The sequence below is a fragment of the Schistocerca gregaria genome, chromosome 2 (genome assembly GCF_023897955.1).
Source record: "Schistocerca gregaria isolate iqSchGreg1 chromosome 2, iqSchGreg1.2, whole genome shotgun sequence".
NCBI classification, from domain to species: domain Eukaryota; kingdom Metazoa; phylum Arthropoda; class Insecta; order Orthoptera; family Acrididae; genus Schistocerca; species Schistocerca gregaria.
Genome location: NC_064921.1, coordinates 389672837 through 389693533, shown reverse-complemented (window position 1 = coordinate 389693533; position 20697 = coordinate 389672837). Strand labels below are relative to the sequence as shown.

The 20697-nt window shown below is 36.4% G+C and overlaps 1 protein-coding gene across 1 annotated transcript in view; it reads right to left on the bottom strand.

The window, feature by feature from the left end:
- Positions 1-20697, bottom strand: part of LOC126335794 (glycerol kinase-like) — a 285428-nt gene that overhangs the window by 208344 nt on the left and 56387 nt on the right. The window contains exon 3 of the mRNA XM_049999258.1: positions 8316-8533. Coding sequence (XP_049855215.1) covers positions 8316-8533 — 218 coding nt within the window. The remainder of the gene's footprint in view (positions 1-8315; positions 8534-20697) is intronic.

Below are 20697 nucleotides of genomic sequence, written 5' to 3'. Positions count from 1 at the left end.
TAACAGCATGTCCAGTTTTTCTAGAAATACACTTGCAATAGCCTTGGGTGACCTGTACAATGATATTATTACTAACTTCACACTGTCAATGACTATACCAGTGGCTTCAAAATTTAGTTCGTCACACAGATACTCTAGATCCAACCTTTTAATGGAGTAGTTGAGTGACTGGTTAATATAGATTGTTATACCACCTGTTCTATGAAATTATCTACAGTAACTATTTGCTATATTATAGTTATCAAGTTACACAACTGTAAGTTCGGGCCCAGTAGCCCAATGTTCACTCAAACAAAAATATCATATTTATTATCTAGCCCAAAAGCATTCACAAAGAATTATTTATCTTTTATTCCTTGAATGTTCAGGTAGCAAATTTTAATCTCGAAATTGTTATTTCCTTCAGACTGAACCTTGCGAGAGAAGCTACAGTATCTTTTATACTACTTATCTTATGGGTTTCTACATCTTGCTGCATTCCACTAAAACATTGTTTAGATGGAGAGGAGACACTGTTTTCTGCTTACCCATGACCCTTGACACTGCTTCTTCAACTGCAGTTCTCTTCCATCCTCCTGATGGAACCACAGCTATTGTTGCTGGTGAAACTTTTTTTATGCCTTGTGATGGTTTTGCTACAGCTGCTTCAGTTCTAATGCTACTACTGATAATGCTACTCATGACAGTGATGCTTCAGTTGTTGGTGCTGATGTCCTTTTTTCTTCATGAGTTGTTGACGTTGATTTCTCTCCCTCATATGGTGTTAGTCCGGTCTTCTTTTCATTTGCCATTGGCAGCAAACCAATTGCAGGTAGTGCAGTTTTTTCATGGGTGTTCACTCCTACAGTTTTTATGATCTGGAGAATTTCTTTGGCCAGCACCTCCTTGCTTATATAGTTCTGTGCAGTCCATGTCTGGCAAAATGCTTTCTGACACAACTGAGCACATGTATGAAGATGAGATGGGAGATATGATACTGTGAGAAGAACTTTACCAAGTACCAAAACAGCTAAATCAAAATAAGGCCCCAGGAGTAGGCAACATTCCCTCAGAAATACTGATGCCCTTGGGAGAGCCAGCTGTAAGCAAAATATTCCACCTAGTATGATCGGCCTCATTTGAACTCTTCTGTATGGAGGGTGAACTTGGAGTTGGAGTGGCTGCTTAGGACGGATATAGGGTCCCATATTGGTTTGATTCCTGTGGATGCTATTGATAGGTGGGACTACACTAGGCATGGCCTTCACCTCAATAGGAAAGGGAAAACTGTCTGGCTTGATTGCAGAAAACTTAAGAGGGGACACTGTCACAAGTGGTAAAATACCAGTGGTCACAGGTGTCAGAGGGATGCCTTTTTTAGGATAGGGAAAGGGGATAGAAAACGAGTTTTAAGAGAGATTGGCAGACACACTCAGTTTGAGAAAACAGATGAACAGGAGTCAGATTTTAGCATACAGCCTCCATTTAAACAATGTTTAACAGAAAGTAATCAGCAACTGCCAGTTCATCTTCACCAAAGCAGTTATAATCCCATTAGTATGCAGTATTAGTTATCTTTATCACACCATAACATTCCGGGACTCAGAAATAAAGTTGATGAAATGAATTCATCTAACCAAATTGACATAATCTGCCTCTCTGAACATCAAGTGACCACTTGTACAGATATGTTAGACATTTCAAGATTTAAGCTAGCTACCTACTTCTGCAGAGTAGATATGGATGGAGGAGGAGCTGCCACATTTATTAAAAACTGCCATAAATTCAAGAACATTGACATTAATAAATTCTGTTTAGAGCAGCATCTAGAAGCATGTGCAACAGAAGTAGAGTTCCATAACAGATCCTATATAATAGTAACTATTTACCAAGTACCTGCAGGAAATTATAATCTATTCATAAATCATCTAGAAGCTCTTTTGGGTTATTTAACAGTAAGAAACAAAGAAATTTTGATTGCTGGTGGCTTTAATACAGATTTTCTAATTCAATCTTCCAGTGAACATTTACTGCAGTTAGTAATGTTGTCTTCCAATCTAACTCACACTGTAAACTTTCAACTAGAATCACTAAATCCTCAAAGACAGCTATTGATAACATTTTTATAGACAAATCAAAGGAACAAAATCATATCATAAAACCTGTAATAAATGGACTGTCAGATCATGACATGCAGCTCCTTGTTTTAGATGTAAATTCTAAGCAGATTATCAAGACTACTAAATCTGAGTACAGGAGAGTATTCAATCAACCAAAAAATGAGTGTTTTAGAAAACTGCTCAAAGATATGAACTGGAAAGATGTTTTAGTGGTCATGACATGAATGAAAAATATAACACATTCATGAACAATGTCAGTACCATGTTTGAAAACTGTTTTCCTCTAAAAGTTACTCAAATTAAACAGAAGTCTATAATAAAACCATGGATCACACAAGGAATAAAGATTTCCTGTAAGACAAAAAGGAAAATGTATCTGTCGACCAAGAATTGCTCCAATGCTGATGATTTAGCTAAATACAAGGAATACTGTAAAATATTTAAAAAAGTAATTCAGACATCTAAAGAAATACACTACGAGAAGAAGATAATAACAAAATAAAAACAATATGGGATATAGTGAAAGAGGAGACTGGTAGAACCAGAAAGGAACAGGAGCAAATAGCACTAAGGGTAGATGACACATTAGTAACCGATGGACATAGTGTGGCAAATCTATTTAACAAGTACTTTATATCTGTTACTGATAGAATGGGATTGTCAGGATCAGTAAATAATGCCCTTGAATATCTGAAACTAGCCTTTACAAATAGCTTCAGGTACATGAATATGTTACTCACTTCACCAAAAGAAATAACTTCCATAATAAAATCTTTAAAAACAAAGCATCCTAGTGGTTACAATGAAATATCAACAAAGTTAATTAAGGCATGTTCTTGTGAGTTTAGTACAATTCTAAGTTACTTGTGTAACCAGTCAATTATAACTGGGACATTTCCTGACTGACTGAAATATGTGAATGTTAAGCCTCTATTCATGAAAGGGGATAAAGAGATGCCATCAAACTATAGACCGATTTCACTTTTGCCTGCATTCTCAAAATTTTTAGAAAAAGTAATATACAGGCAGCTTCTCAACCATTTGACCACAAATAACATATTATCAAGAACACGGTTTGGGTTTCTGAAGGGTTCTGATATCAAAAAAGGCTATTTACACTTACAGTGAAAATGTACTTAATTCATTAAATGACAAGTTACAAGCAGCAGGTATTTTCTGTGATTTGTCAAAGGCATTCGACTGTGTAAACCACAACATCCTTTTAAATAAATTAGAATTCTATGGTGTCATGGGCAGTGCTGCAAAATGGTTCAAGTCATACCTCACTAACAGGAAACAAAGGGTGTCAGTGCAAAGGACTAGTGAATTAAGTTATCAGTCATCATCAGAATGGGAAGAAATTACATGTGGTGTCCCACAAGGATCCATCTTAGGGCCATTGCTTTTTCTTGTGTACATTAATGATCTCTCATCAGTTACACTGCCAGAAGCAGAGATCGTTTTGTTTGCAGATGACACAAGTATTGCAATAAATAGTATGTCGAGTGTAGTTCTAGAAAGATCTGCTAATGATATTTTCATGGATGTTAATAAACGGTTTAAAGCCAACTCATTGACTTTAAACTTTGAAAAGACTCACTACATCCAATTTATAACCTGTAAGAGGTTTCCACCCGACATATGCATAAAGTATGAAGAAGAGCACATAGAAGAGGTTGACAGTCTTAAATTCATGGGATTACAACTTGATAATAAATTCAGTTGGGAGGAGCACACCACAGAACTGCTGAAACGCCTTAACAAATCTGTATTTGCAATTCGAGTGTTAGCAGACATAGGCGACATAAAAGTGAAAAAGCTTGCATACTTTGCCTATTTTCATTCCATAATGTCATATGGTATAATATTTTGGGGTAACTCTTAAAGTCAAACAAAAGTTTTCAGAGTCCAAAAGCGTGTAATACGTATTATTTGTGGAGTAAACTCATGGACGTCTTGTAGAAACCTCTTCAAAGAACTGGGTATACTAACTACTGCCTCTCAGTATATTTACTCCTTAACGAAATTTGTCCTAAATAATATATCTCTTTTCCAACAAACAGTTCAGTTCATACATACAATACCAGGAACAAAAATGATCTGCACAAGGACTTAAAAGTACTTACTTTAGTTCAAAAAGGGGTCCACTACTCAGGAACACTCATCTTCAATAATTTGCCAGCAAACATAAAAAATTTAGTTACAAATAAATATCAGATTAAAAGGAGCCTGAAAGACTTACTAGTGGCCAACTCCTTCTACTTAATTGACGAATTTTTTAATAGAAACAAATGATGTGTTGTATATATTTATACTATTGTTATTTCCGCTTTAAAAAAAAAAAAAAAAAGAAAGAAAAAGGTGACATGTTCCACATCCACGAGGATCTCCTCAACACAGATCTGTGGAACGAAAAACTAATCTAATCTAATCTAAGATGTATAAGACATACAAAATACCTTCAGACTTCAAGAAAAATGTAGTCATTTCAATTCCAAAGAAACCAGGTGCTGACAAGTGTGAATATTAGCAAACTATCAGTTTAATAAGTGATGGCTGCAAAATACTAACAAGAATTCTTTACAGGAGAATCAAAAAACTAGTAGAAGCCAACATCGAAGAAGACCAGTTTGGAATCCAGAGAAATGTAGGAACATGCATGGTTATACTCATATAAGAATATACAGCCTACAGTTGCAGGTGGATAATTTTTTGTGGTACCTTAAGAACAAAACTTAAGGTACCACAAAAAATTATTCACCATAGAAATTGATGAGCTAATGTTACTTCTTAGAACAACTATTAAATACAATTATTTTCCATTCAATAAAAAATTATATTCACAGCCATGTGGCCTAGCTACGGGGTGTCCACTTGCACGTATCATGTCTGAAATTTTCATAAATTCTCTGGAATTGGTTTTTTTTCTGAAATTACCCAGAATTAGTGAACAACATCATATTTTATGCGAGATAAATGGATGACATTCTTCTACTGGTTAATAGTTCTCCAGAAGGAATAAACCAAATTTTCACAACGTTTAACAGTCTACATGAAAAAATAAAATTCACACAAGAATTGGAATCAGCTGATAGATCACTAAATTATCTTGATTTAACATTGACTATTAAAGATGCTAAAATAGAGCTCAACATATTCCAGAAGGCAACTTATTCAGACAACATCATCCTGGCTGATTCAACCCACCCCCAAGCACATAAAATGGAATTTTTCTATTTTAGTATCCATCGGGTGATTTCTATTCTGTTGTCAGATGTCAACCTCAAAAAAGAATTACAAATACTAGAGAGTATTGCACAGCATAATGGCTAGGTAACGTCTCCTACAAGATAGGCCACCTGTTGAAAAATTCAGGTTTTAAAATTTCCCTCTCAACGAGTAATAGTTTAAAGCAGAATTTGGTTTATTCCCTTGAGAAAGACTGTGATAAGTCAGCAAAATCAGGCGTATATAAGATTATGTGTGATGATTGCCCATGTTATTACACAGGTCAAACAGGCAGAGCTGTAGCTGTAAGGTTTAAAGAACATCTTCCAATAAAGGGCATAGGAACACGGGGGGTCAGCCTTTGCGGAACATCTGGTGCAAATGGCTCATACACATAAACCTTTACGTGACATAGAGCTATTACATCATGAAGTTATGGTATATAGACTCGACACACTTGAGGAACTACAAATTTATGCACAACTAATTACAGAGAGAAGCAATTTACTGAATGATCAACTGTATCTAAAATATAGGGCATACTTAGAAGGCTTCCAGCCTATATTAGGTCTACAATAATTCCTAAGGCATGTGACCATTACAGTTTCTGTAATAATAGAACTTTTCCTACAGATGTTCATACGAGATTTGTTGATCAGTTTAGAAGGCTCTGTAGTAGAATGTAAAACATAGTCATGCTGGATACTGTAATTAACTTACAATAGTAAGGTATAAAATTAATTCATAGCAAAAATGTTATCTGATGTGTGCATAATAAGAGTTTGATTCTATATGTCTCGTGCATGCACGCTGGTCTCTGTGAGGCAGACCGCTAAGCCCTCGCGGTCCGCAGTCTCTAGTCACACAACGAGGCCCATTCAATGGGCTTAAAGTGAATTTGCTACAGCTTATTTAATAGAAGTGACAAAACCTTATGGTTATGCATCAAGTTTTATAAAGTTGACTTAGGACATGGCTTGTTTTAGGCAAACATTTAAATAATATTTTATGTAAGTACTACATGTTGCATCCTGTAGTATGACCACATCTAAGATAATTTACTAGCACATTATAATATAACAGGTTCTGAAGAAGACATTATTACTAACATTGAAACCTAGATAAAAGACAAAGTTAACCTGCAGCTGCAGGCTGTATATTCTTATATAAACAATATCAGTTGCTGTCGCTACATAAAAATGTTAAAAATTATGGTAATACTCACCCTATGACTTATCTTAGAAGTTAGTTTGAGGAAAGACAAACCTATGTTTGTAGCATTTCTAGACTTAGAAAAAGCTTTTGACAATGTTGACTTGAATACTCTCTTTGAAATTCTTAAGGTCGCAGGAGTACAATACAGGGAGCAAAAGACTATTTGCAACTTCTATGGAAACCAGATGGCAGATATAAGAGTTGAGAGGCATGAAAGGGAAGCAGTGGTTGAGAAGCGTATGAGACAGGATTGTAGACTATCCCAAATGTTATTCAATTTGTAAACTGGGCAAGCAGTGTAAGGAAGTAAAGATCAATTTGGAGAAGGAATTAAAGTTCAGGGAAAAGAAATAAAAACTTTGAAGTTTTCTGATGACATAATTCAGTCAGAGACAGCAAAGCAATTGGAAGAGCAGTTGAGTGGAATGGACAGGGTCTTAAAAAGAGGATGTAGTAACCAAAACCAACTGCGAGAACGCCGTGGGCTGCGGATCATAGCCGCCAGGTGGGGAAGCTGCCAGCAGTGGAGCACGCACCACCAGGTAAACACAAGGACGAGTCAGACGACAGACCAAGGACAACTGGCAACAACCGACAATGGCTGACTATGACCGACACAACAAGGAAGAGATAAACAATGGAGGCTTGTAGAAACCACAACACCAAACACCAACAATAAATCCACTTGGAACCAGAGCCAGGCAAATGTTAACAACGAGCAACAACCAGAACGGAGTACCGCCAAGATTGAGACGCAATCCAGAGTGAGTACCAGACTGACTGGAGTAGGGCAGAGCGGGTCCCCATATATGAAACCAGAGGGAGCGGCTATTGGCCACGGTCTGCACATGGTGTAGCAGTGGCGCCCTCGCTGTGCGGAAAAGCCACCGCAGATGAGGAGCCCTATATGGGCTGGCCACGTCCATTTGTTCTGGTGCGTGTTCGACTTCCGTGGTGGGAGGTACTAGAGAGGATATAAGAGGAACATCAACAAACACAAAACAAGGATAATGGAATGTGGTAAAATTAAACCAGGTGATGCTGAGGAAATTATATTATGAAATGAGATACTTAAAGCAGTAAATGAGTTATGTTATTTGGGCAGAAAAATAATTGGAGAAGACCAAATGTAGACTGGCTGTGGTGAGAAAAGTGTTTCTGAGGAAATGAAATTTGTTAAAACTGAGTATAGATGTAAGTGTTAGGAAGTCTTTTCTGAAAGTATTTGTATGGTGTGTAGCCAGTGTAGACCAGAAGAGAATAGAAGCTTCTGAAATGTGGTGCTACAGAAGAATTCTGAGTATTAGATGGGTAGATAACATAACAACTGAGAGGTTTTAAAAAGAATTGAGGAGAAATTTGTGACACAACCTGATTGGAAGATGGGATCAGTTGGTAGGTCACATTCTGAGATATCAAGGGATAGCAAATTTAGTATTGGAGGGAAGTGTGGGGGGTAAAAACCTTAGAGGGAGACAGTACCCAAATCCAGAAGGTTGTAAATTGCAGTAGTTATTTGGAGACAAAGCGGCTTGCACAGCATAGAGTAGATTGGAGCACAGCATCAAACCAATCTTTGCACTGAAGACTGCAGAAACAACAACAACAAGAACAACACTCAATATATGTCGCTACAGATGCTGTATGTTGAACATAAAGCTTAAAATACTCCTACAAAGATGTATTCCCATAAAAAATCTGATCTTGATACTTTAAAAACAAACTTTGTCAGCAATATTAATTAATCTGATTCAATGTGAATTAAAAACATACCCATATAAGCCAAGTGTCCACAGTACCAAACATACATGACTTCTCATCAACAGCCTTTCTTACTGGAGGAACATGGTCCATCATCCACTTTAGTTTCAGAGCACTGAAATATGTGCTTACTGGTAGACCACAGTAGGGTTTGAAGTAATCTTGATTCCTCTCTGGAACACCTTTTAGCAGCTCATCAACAGTTTCTGTATTTCTTACATCCAACCAAACTAGAAAACACAGAAAATATGGAATCATATTTTCTAAATATGTTTTAATTTTTAGTCCTTAATAATTCATTCACTCAGACATGATTATATACACAATATTCTGCAAATACCATCATGGTGCAGAGTCTTGAATGATTTAAATGATTCAATGAATTAACCAAGACAACCCCACTTTTAAAAATTAATTCCTTAGTCTTTATGAACAACTGAAGGGGTCAATGGAAGAAAGACTGCATTTTGGGTTACTGTGGATTCTATGTTTAACCAACTCAAAGATAAGAACAAACACTCTAAGAAAAAGCAGCTTATGTAACAGACAGCATTTTGTAGCAGTACATATGGAACTATTTGTCAGTAGCACATGGTGCATTCAAAAACACAGCAGATAAAGTGATCAGACCAACCCTTACTAAAATGAGGGTTATCACTATTTTTCATTGACCCCTTCAGTTAACTGCCACAAAGCTGCAATATTCTATTTACAGTCAGAGAAAAAAAGACAATAATACGACAAGAGTTTTCATAAATTAGTTCACTTGACAGATACAGGAGAACCACTAAATCAGGAAAACTTGAAATAATTGACTCAACAGATATATGTGCCCTTACCATGGTTGTCATACACAAAACTACCATATGGGAACAAGCAGTGCTGATATCTGGTTGTATCTTCTGTACATTTCAGAGTAAACTGGCAGTTGATGTTGAGAGAACATAGCTTGTATTAATATATTTTATTGCATGACATTGAGACATAATTTAGCAGATAAAGTGCAATGGCAGTGGTAGATTGAAGTCACCAAAGCCATAATGCATCAAGGGAACCAGAGGATGGAATGAATTTCTAATAGCAGATTCAAACCAAAATGATTAGACAACGATTACAAGGTAATTACTATATACCAAAAACAGAATAAGACATTGACATTGTACAAGTTATTGTCTATTCTTGCTGCAGCCACCAGAAGAGTGATGTTGAGCACCACATGTGAAAAGCTTCATGAAAAGTGGCGTATATGTACATATGGAATTACATTATATGAAACATATTGGACAAACCCACAGAGGAATCACAGTTATGTATAAGCCAGTTACGGATGGAAATGTTATTTACAAGATGTACATACACCAAAAAAAGTTTTACATCACCCCAGTTCCCAGAACTCCTGAAGATAGACATGGACTGTGGATATTGTATCCCAGACACAGTCCCTTTGACTGTTCAGAGATGTCACTAAACACATCCAAAGATGGTGGGCTCAATGGTGGGATTTTGGGTCATGAAAGGCAAGCTGCAGATGGATACTAGTAGCCATAGTCCAGCTACTAATTGCCCATGACTTGATTGTCAGGACAATACATACATAATTGCATGCAGTCAACACCCTGGGTTTCCACTAACTTATACTGGCATGTACAGCATGTTTGCAAGATTTTATTCCCTGCCAGCAGCCTCATGTGGAGTCAGAGGGCAGGAGGATGTGCATACTGAGCACTGTGAGGAGAATGCTCACACACCCTACTTCTGTGAGCCCTTACACCACCTATCCAATCAAAAAATAGTTATTAGAGTAGTTACTTAAGGACAATAACTCTACCTGTTCTAATATCATGGGAAAATGCTCAAACACCTGAATTGTTGCTCTTCGTTCTTAGCATGTGACAAATCAGTTACAATGTCACCAGCAGTAACAGTTTAAAGTTCAAGAGACTTTGACGGCTTTAATTTGAAAATACCAAAACTGCTCAAATATAACAAATGAAAGTTGTTGATAATCCAACTGAAAGTTTGAAAATAATAGTACATTGTATAGCTTGCTGACATCAGGCAGTTCTGTTAAAAAGATGCTGATGTCTACAAAATATAATATTTTGACAGTTTACCTTGCCACCATCCTCTGGTGATACCTGTAGAATGAGCATCCTTTGCGTCATCATGTGCCCTGTATAATCTTACCATTCCCCATCCCTTCCCTTACTACCTGGCTGCATGTCGTATTCAACAAGTGGATAGATGGATAGATGGAAGGGAGTGGGGAGGGGGAGGGGAGCTTAGCTGAAGTCACATCAGCTGAGAATGACCTCCTTGCCTGATAGGGGCAGCAGACACACTGAGGAACAGGAGTCTGAACCCAGCATTCAGCAAATGCATCTCTCACTACTCTAACCAATGTCGCATGTGTCCAGGCATTGTGTGAAGGGGTGGGAAACGGTATGAGTATATAGGAGGCACAATGTAGCAAAGACAAACATTTCACAGGTATCACTTTAAGGTGACAGCAAGATACACTGTCAAAATATCACGTTACATAAGCAACGGAATCCAACTGGACACCTGAGAGCAATAAAAATATTTCCACTACTTTTTATCACTTACACTCACTGGCTGAAATAAATAGGTATTATTATGGAATACAACAGAAATGGGACTTAGAGATAATTTGCTTTCTGCTTATAAAGTGCCATGGGATATTTGTGGTAAATGGAAAAAGTCACTGGACATTTCCCAGTTTTCTACACCCACCAGAAGACTGGTATCATGTATCTGTTTGGTAAAGGATGAGTAAGATTTTTTCACCTGAAAGTCAGATCACACATGGGTGACCTTCGGTGACCCGCAGATCTGATTCTTATATGATACATACTATGGGCATACCTATCATTTGGTTACGGGGGAGACAAAAGTAAGAAAACTCAATAAGTAGTAGGAATTAAAACATATTTATTAATTTATTAACTAATTTTACTTCAGCAATAACCTGCGAGGATTCTGGCAAAATCTGATTAAGATTTTGGTTTCAAACTTATTTCATACTTCTAGAACCCTCTTTCTATGCATACTTATCATACAAAGGCTGACAAGACAGTTTTTGTTATTGTCAAAAGTAACCAAGTCTTGACCCTTCATAACCAATTCTTGGCCTTTTGTAGCATACTGAATGCTCTTTCATTGGTGCATGTTGTGCAGGGCTGCTCAGATGAAATGTGAAGCACCTGTTTTATGGCTGGTAAAACAGTTGTGTTACTTTAGCCACCACAACATACTCCATTTCCTTCAGTTTGCTTGGTCCCGCATATTTTTGTTCCCATGTATTGTACCATTGTTCAGTCTCATCAAGAACTATAAGAAGGTTCCATTTTTCTCAAAAAGTATTGATACAACACTTGAAGCATTATGCAAGGGTTCAATGTAAGCAATGAGTATGCAGGTAAATTATCCTCAGAAAAACATTGCTCTAGAGACATAATTAAAGAATCTAGGTAGGGAATCATTATAGATCTCTTCCAAAACTTGCTAGCAGTGTGTGCTGGAGGATTTGCATTATGTATCAGCTGATTTGTGATTCATGGCATTCTAAAATCAGTCCCAGGACTGCTGGTGATTGTCTCTGCTTTGGCTATTAAACTCACACTTTGAACATCAGCACTTTCATTATGTTTCCTCAAAGTGTCAGTTATTTCTCTTATATGGATTGGACACTGAAACATGTCCATACTTGTGGACTGCAGAGTATTTGCTACTGGTTACAATAGTGCAGAATATTTTGCTTAATACAAATATCAACAATAAATTCAGAATTTTTAATGGCACAATGCAACTGAAAAGCAGATTTTCTAGTCATACTGTTGCCACCTTTTGACAGTGCCAAAAGTGCCATGACCACCTGAGCATAACTGTCTTTAAAAGTACTGATACTTCTATATATCAGGGACCATCCAGTTTCACAGAGGATTGGAAGATTAGGTCTGCATTTTCAATGAAGAGCCAACTCTTGAAAGAAATTTATGGTTTCTTTTACTGTGGTAACTGCATTTTGTGCTACAAGGTTGTGGTTAGTGGAGTGAAACAACAGCACTTTTTTATAATTCTCTTGTATATTTTTCTGAACACCACCATTCTTTTCTGACATAATCAAACATCCATCATACCGTTGTCCTATGCAATTTTTGGGATCCAAACTTGTGTTAGCTATAAAATCAGTGATGGCAGAGGCTATAGATTTTGCATCCATGGCAATCAATTCCAAAAAACCAAGAAACTCTTCATGAACCACAATCTTTTCCTCATCAAAAAACCTAAAATGAATGGAAAGTTGCTCTTTTCCTGATATGCCACGGCTCTTGGCTCCAAGATACTGTGAGGGTACAGAACTTCCCAGATATTTTGTAGCCAAATTTTGTAAATAGGTAATTTCATTGGATGGAAGTGAAATCTCATACTAATTTTGAATATAAATGTACAAATTTTATTAGTAGAATTATATGTATTTTTGTTATCCAGATTAATCATTCAGAACATAAAGTTTTAAATTATTAGTATCTAAGAAGATTTATTAGGGGACAAGTCCCACTTTGTGTATTTCATTATTTGCATGAGGTATTCTGCCTGGTCTCCATGCCAGTCCAAGAGTATTGAAGACATACTTGGTGTCTTGAGGGCAAAGTAGTGAAAGGTGGCAAAGAGTCTTCTGTGCCAGCCACAACATCAAGGAATACCAATGGCCAGAAATTTATATCAATAATGTATACATGTATGTATTGAAAAAATACTTCTTATTCATTACCCAGAAGATCTTTTGTAACAAGATACCTATCATACTGCTGTATTTAAAGGCACAATAAAAGTCTTGAAACCTCAGAATTGTCAGTTCCTGGCTTTTAGTGAACAATTAAGTGAACAGATAAGAAGAATATTTAACAAGTCTTGGGTTCTTGGACTATTCCAAGTTGAAGATCATAACAAGGCAAATTAAAATTTAAATGAACCCTCACAGTATTATAGGCAAGTGTATTCTTTACAGCAGCAATGATATCTCTAATGACATCTCTGCATAAATTATTTATTTCATGCTGAATTGTATGTGGCATTTTTTGTACATTTTTTATGTGTTCTTTCATAATGTGGTCACCAGATCCAATTTTAAGTTTTATAAGGCCTTCAAAAACATCTTTATGTTATTCTTTGCCCTTGGATCTAGTCATGAGGATCACAGAAGATCACAGTCGAAATTATTGACCCTATAACTTTCTGTTGGCTTCTATTTCTTTTTGGTGGGGCAGAAAGCAACTGTATTATGATGGACATATTTTCAACAGAACATTTTTGCAAATTCATACATGTTGCTATAGTGAGTGAAATGTCTCACCATAAACAAACGTTGTGTATTTGTTAATGTTGATAGAAATGACACACAACATATGCACAATGTGCCCTTAAATTTCTGGAAATAAGCCAGTCAAGGAGCATATTCTGCCAACCAACTGTACTTAAATTTACTTTTAAATTATACAATGCCCTTGACAAAGTCATAATTCAGAGGGGGAGTTCAATATTTTTTTTTTTAATTTCAAGCTTTTGAGATAGCATCCTGTTATAGGAACAAACTAGCCATTGACCCATATCATGTGACAGTAGATTTGATTCTGTGCACCAGAAACAAATGGCAGCATAAGCTCACTTGACACAGATGCAATGGAAACAGTTTATGATTGAGTTGGAATCATCAAATGTAACACCAATACTATTTTAAAAAATAACTACATGAAATTTTTAAATAATCAAATAAAGTAGTTAGTAGGTAATAAATTGGGGAGGTTTGTGATGAAACACAGCAAAGAATTTGAAAACAATTACTAAAAAAATAATCTGATGAGTGAAAATGCTGAAGCAAAAATGGGTTAGAGAATAAACATTTAACCATGATAGCATGTAGGCATTACTTTCTTTCTGCCCCATAACTTCTCATGCATTATTCTATTTTCCCTATTTTGCCATTGGAATGAGGCATCATCTCATAGTAAAAAGTAGCCTTTGTGTTATTCTGATGTATAAGCTATATTACTATAAAGTTTTGTTAAAATTTGTTCAGTATTCAGCCATCTTCATAAAATTTCACCTTTCTAGTATTAACACGATTAGATCAACTTTGGTTACAAATTGTTTTGTTGTTGACAAAAAGTAGATACACATTTAATTCAGAGTGGTTCACTTTATCTAGATCTCCTTACAAATCTTCATAAGTAGGTATAATATCCATCCACCTAATTTCCTCTAAATAATCTAAACCAAACAAAAGCGAACGACTAAAATTATGTTATGTTACATAACTAATGAAAACATAATAGGAACTACTTTAATACAAGTACATACATACCTTTTGCTGTGCTAAAAAGGTTTCTTATATCTGTTGCAGGTAGCCAGCTTATTCCAGTTTAATTCAAATTTCTTTCAACTGAATAGAAATATCACTATTCACTCACGAGCAGGAACATTAAGAACAAATAAAACATCTAAAACTTGAGAAAGAATAGCAAATGATCACAGTTAATTTGCCGATGCACTTTAAATTTTGACAACTTACAAGTCTTGCATGGAGCGGAGCCGGTTGGTTGCAAAGGATTTTGACAATGCACCATTGACATTGCATTATTTTGCTCAGTAATTCTGAATGTTTTATGTTAACATATATATTCCTTCTTATGAATTTTGCTGAATAAATATGTTTTACATATTGTATGCAAAATTCAAGTAAGGATGGAGGGTGAGGCAAATGTCCCACTATAGTTACATCCAATGTACTTACTTAAACTCGCAGTCCGCCTCATCATGTGACATGAGGGCAACATTCCTAGCACATACAGTTGAGACTACAGTATGCATGATGATGTTTATGGTGTAATACACCAATACAAATAGCACCTCTTCCCTGACATGCTATGCCACACTAACAAAATATGCATCAAAACATACATTTTTGAGAGTACATTCATTTTACATTTACCGCATTTTCAGATGCTTACATTTATTAATGTGTTGTGAACATTGTTTCATTTACTTACAACATGTCACAGTAGCTGTCTTAAAACTTCTGTTTCAAAATTCTGGAATGCTATCAGCAAAAAAAAAAAACAATGTTCACAACAACATTAATAGCAAGAATTTTTGAAATATTTGCCCAAAAATACATTTGATGACTGATCACATAGGCATGGGTTGTTTCTGTAATACTAAATAAATTAAGCCACAATTTCTTTGTTCATTTTGAAAAGTTTAAAAGTCTAAATCACTTGAACTTAGCACAGACTGTCTATGTTATACAGAAGCCAAACTTGAAAAATTCAAATGACAGGATGCCGAATATCTGAAAGTGTGTCCTTAGGTGGAGCATAATGTGACCACCTCACTCTCTCTACCACAGACTTCTTCTGCGGATTGGACTGATACCAACTGTGGGCTGGATCTGGCCCATAGGTCACCGGTTGCCCACCTGTAGAGGAGGTGATCTCTCTCATAGCTGTATTTGGCTGCCGTAAAATACTATATTCAAACGAAAACAAGGTTTTCTGCATTCTCACATTCTTGTACATCAGTTTGCTACTCTAAATGTAACATGTTCCCCTCTTACAAACTGTATAAACTACTTCTACTTGTGATTTAGCTGTAATCCAAATATGGTGCCATGAGATTTTTGGGTCCCATATCGTATGACTGACAGGAGTCGACTCAATAAGATTCACAAGTTTATATACAATCTGGAACCACTCTTCTAATTTGTTCAGATTATACTTCAAAATAAGTTTAAAATTAACACTATCTACTACTGTACTTGCTTGTGGCTCAAAAAAGTTTAATGTTTAAACAGTGATTTGGTTTCCCCAACCAGCTCAAGTATTGATATGGAGGACAGATCAGAGACACTCAGTCAGCCTGTCCCAGTGGGTGCCACTGCAGCTGCAGCAATGTCATGTGTTACTGTCAACTGATGAAAGGGTGCCCGTATATGTATATGCCACAGCCCCATGCTTGTCTACCTATTTATGTTCTTAAAATAGAAAGAAACTTCCACATGGGAAAAATATATTAAAAAAAAAAGATTCCAAGACTTACCAAGTGGGAAAGTGCCAGTAGATAGGCACAATAAATAAAACGCACAAACACACACACAGAATTTCTAGCTTTCGCAACCAACGGTTGCTTCTTCAGGAAAGAGGGAAGGAGAGGGAAAGACGAAAGGATGTGGGTTTTAAGGGAGAGGGTAAGGAGTCATTTCAATCCAGGGAGCGGAAAGACTTATCTTATGGGGAAAAAAAGACAGGTGTACACTCGCACACACTGCTTGTGTCTGTGTATGTCAGTTGCGAAAGCTAGATATTCTGTGTGTGTGTTTGTGTATTTTATTTATTGTGCCTATCTACCGGCACTTTCCCGCTTGGTAAGTCTTAGAATCTTTGTTTTTAATATATTTATGCTCTTATCTATGCACAGGTTCTTTCTCTGTAAAATGTAAATAACTTTTGCTTTCAAATGTTTTGTTTCTCTTGTAGGAGAATACGAGTAGGAAAAAATACCAGTATTTTATGTAACTTTTCAGGGTGCCATGAAAACAAAACAAACAACACAATAAAGATTAAGAAGACCCAAAATCACAAAATTCATTTTATATTGGAGTGAACTCAATCAGAATAGGCTATAACTTCTAATACTAGCAGACACTGCTATTGTCCCTTGTCTCTGTGCATGCGCAACACGCAGCACACTCATAAATTTAGAACTCCACCCTGGCACAATCTATTGATCATTGATGTCATAGACACACTCACGTCATAGCTGGCCACTGATTTACGTGCAAGTATGAAAGGTGCCGCACTTTGGGTAGTCAGTTATGACCAGTAAATTGCTCATGTAAAAGCAGTTTAAAACTGGCTTTAGTGTGGTATGGTGGCTGTGCTAGCTGTTGGGTGACGTAACAAGCCACCAGCCAATAAGCGCTTACTAGCTGATGTTTCCTTGATTCTGACAGAGCCTATTCTTTGAGACTCAGTGTTTGAATTTAAAAGGCTGACGATCAGTACTGTTGCTGAATACAGTACATTGGAAATACATGCAAAAAGAATGAGACTGCATTATTAGGGGCTCAACGAAAGGTGTCATCTGGGTCCCTTTGCCACATATTGGCTCATTTTGGAATACTTTGAGCTGACTGTCCTGCTTTTCCATTGCTGCCATTAACTAGCAGTATTTGTAACATAATTGTGAAGTGAAGCTAAATGTTGCAAGTTGTGACAGCAATGCCGATTGTAGGTTGCACCTGCATGTCGACTCACATCTCCCCTCTGCAACAGCCAAAAATATTCCCTTAAGTCCGCTACTACAAGTGGTGCAAACCATACCTCTTTGCGCCACTTACAACTCATTCAGTCACATCAAATACCAACAGAAAAAAAATGGAAAGAAGTCAAGCGAGACATCAAGTAAGACTTAGAATTGAGACAAACTTTACTAAATGTAAGACATGTAAAATACGGGAATTTTTAGCTCTGATCTTACGAGTGTTTCACAGTGGATACAAATTTATGGTGTAAAATAGTTAAGAACATAAAACTGGAGAATGTAAAATTGAAGTTCCACTGTACATCCCTACAAGGTGCAGCTTGTGGCCATACAGGTTGTAATAGGAATGAGCATGTGGTGTGGATGTTGAAATAAAATACAATCTCTCTCATCAACTCACAAAAAATCAAAGTTCAAAACTGTTCACAAGTTCTACATCAACTTGGAGCCCCCAAGTGCTACTACACAAAAGATTTACCTACACATTAAACAGCACCAGCACATCAATGGACCCCCATAAATGTGGTTGGACTTACAAGTTTGGTTATCTTTTGTCTATGGGGAACCAACTTACATTCCTCAGAATGTACCCAGTGTTTCACAAAAGTATTTAATATAAATACAGGAGAATTTGCTATGCAAAAATCACATGTGCATTCACATAAATTTTAAATGTTACAAATCTGAATTCTTTTCCCATACCAACATAGAAAAATTGAAAGTCACAGTTCACAATAAATTATTTTCAGAGCCTGATTGAGTTTCTTAAGTTCTTTGGGGTGGTTGAATAAACCACGATTAAATGTGTGAGTTATGTTTAGAAAGCCATTAAAATTCCGCAGTATCTCAAACTATAAATTTCACAATGGCTACACACTGGAACCGCCTAAAGTGTGGCTTGTATCACACACAACCTGAAAAATAACAAGTCCATCAGATGCTAAAAGATTTTTGTGTCTGAAAGTAGGAACTCTGAATAATTCACACACATGAAAAACATTCTTGAAACATAGACTAACACAGCATGACAACCTCCAATGGTGTCAGAACCTAGAATCACTTGCAAACTAGTGCTGTTCACCCAGGAAACCTTGGACAAGCACCACTGAAGTCAGTTAAACTACTGAACGTGAAAATTGCTGAAATTCCTTTTACACATATATTATAAATTAAATCACATGGAAATTTTCTGAGTAATATTATGCTATTATCAGCTTTCTTTTAGCTGCCATAGTTTATGTATTAACAATAATTTCTATGGTTTTTCACTATCTTTGGGTTTATAAGAGGAAATATTAACAAACAATTTAAATTAGCCTATACATTAAATAATTTCCTACATCTCTAAAGTGTACAGTACTGCCACTACTTTTAATTTTTCTCTACTATTTTAGTAAGAAAAGCTGTTTTTAATTGCATGAAATCCACTTTTTGGTCTCTCATTTAAATATGTGAATAATTTCAGTAAATCTACTATCAAAGACCGACACAGTTCTACAAGATGTATCTGTAGACCCCTTGTTTGTTGCAATCACATAACGCACTGCCGAGATATTCACTTTTACAATTCAGGAATTATTTATAACATTTAACTTACAATATCTTTTAAGCTAATGTCGATATCGAAGGCACGTCTTCACAAGCATTATCATCCAGCTCTTCAGCTTCAAATCAACTTACTGGCTCTTCAGTGAGACATATGATTCAATATTTATTAAGTTTAGGGTGAGTTTTAATTTTTCACTGAATGCAAAAAGCAGCCATGAGAAACAGAAACAAACAGCCACTGTCCTGCCCAACAGACGGGTTTTCCTGGTCATGCGGCCAGGTTAGCATTAGGTGGAAGTCTAGAGACAACCCCGGCTGTGGAGCAGAGTGAGAAACTGGTCCTCCACATGCTTCTGTCAAGCTGATTTCAGCTGTCAGCATGAATATGACATGATCTTAGCTCCCACCAGTGCATCTGCTGTTGCATGTTTGTGACTGAATAAAATGCATCTTTCCTTTACAATAGGCTGTCATGTTACAAGCTGCTAGAGGCATTAAAGCCTACAGACAAACCTCAGTGTCAGCAGTTTGCAGTGGATATATTAGGCAATTCTTATGCAAACAATGACTTTTGGAAAAGATTTTTTTCTCCGATGAGGTAACATTTCAAGTATCCGGCAAACTGAATCATCATAACATTCATATATACAAGGTTCACAGCTTCCTCATGTTACACATTAAATGGAAAGAGACAGTCCCAAGAACAATGTTTGGTGAGGATTGATACACAATTGCACCATTGATCCATTATTTTTCATCGACTCTGCCATCAACGGTGATATTTACCTAGACAGAGTTTGCTGTGCCATAAGTGGAACACTTGCAGCCCGATGTCATATTCCAGAAGAATGGGCCACCACCCTATATGTCTGTCAATTTCTAGATGAAAAGTTAGCAGATAGGTGGATTTTAGACGAGATGTTTAAGGTTCTGTGGAAATTGAGAACATGATAAACTTGTGCACATTATATAATTTATTGTAATTGTTCACATTGATACACTTCAGTACATGTTAGCTTACACACACAAGTAAACGAACTGGGAACAGCATGTAGGGACAAAGATGTAAAACACAGTCAAAGATACACATAGTTAATCACATATCGAAATCACTTCAAAACATTTTCTTAAAAAATACCTAGACCCATACAGTCCCAAAAATCATAATGTTTCTTCTTTTTTCAAGCCCTTTGTCATTATGTCAGCAGGCATATCAGCTGTTAGTAAGTAAACAGTTTTTACAACTTTATTGGACACAGCTTCCCTTATAAAATGATGTGAACATCAATGTGCTTCGACCTTTTATGACTGGAAGTATCTACAGATAAGTTCAGTGCAATCTGATTATGATTGAAGAGCAACAGTTTCTTGCTTAGCTCTCTGCCATGACACTACAGACCCACATAGTTTGAAAATAAAACCAGTGTATGATTTTCTGTCTAAAGGACAATTGGCCCAATCTGCATCTACATAACCATATAATTCTGAATCTCCTTTCATAAAC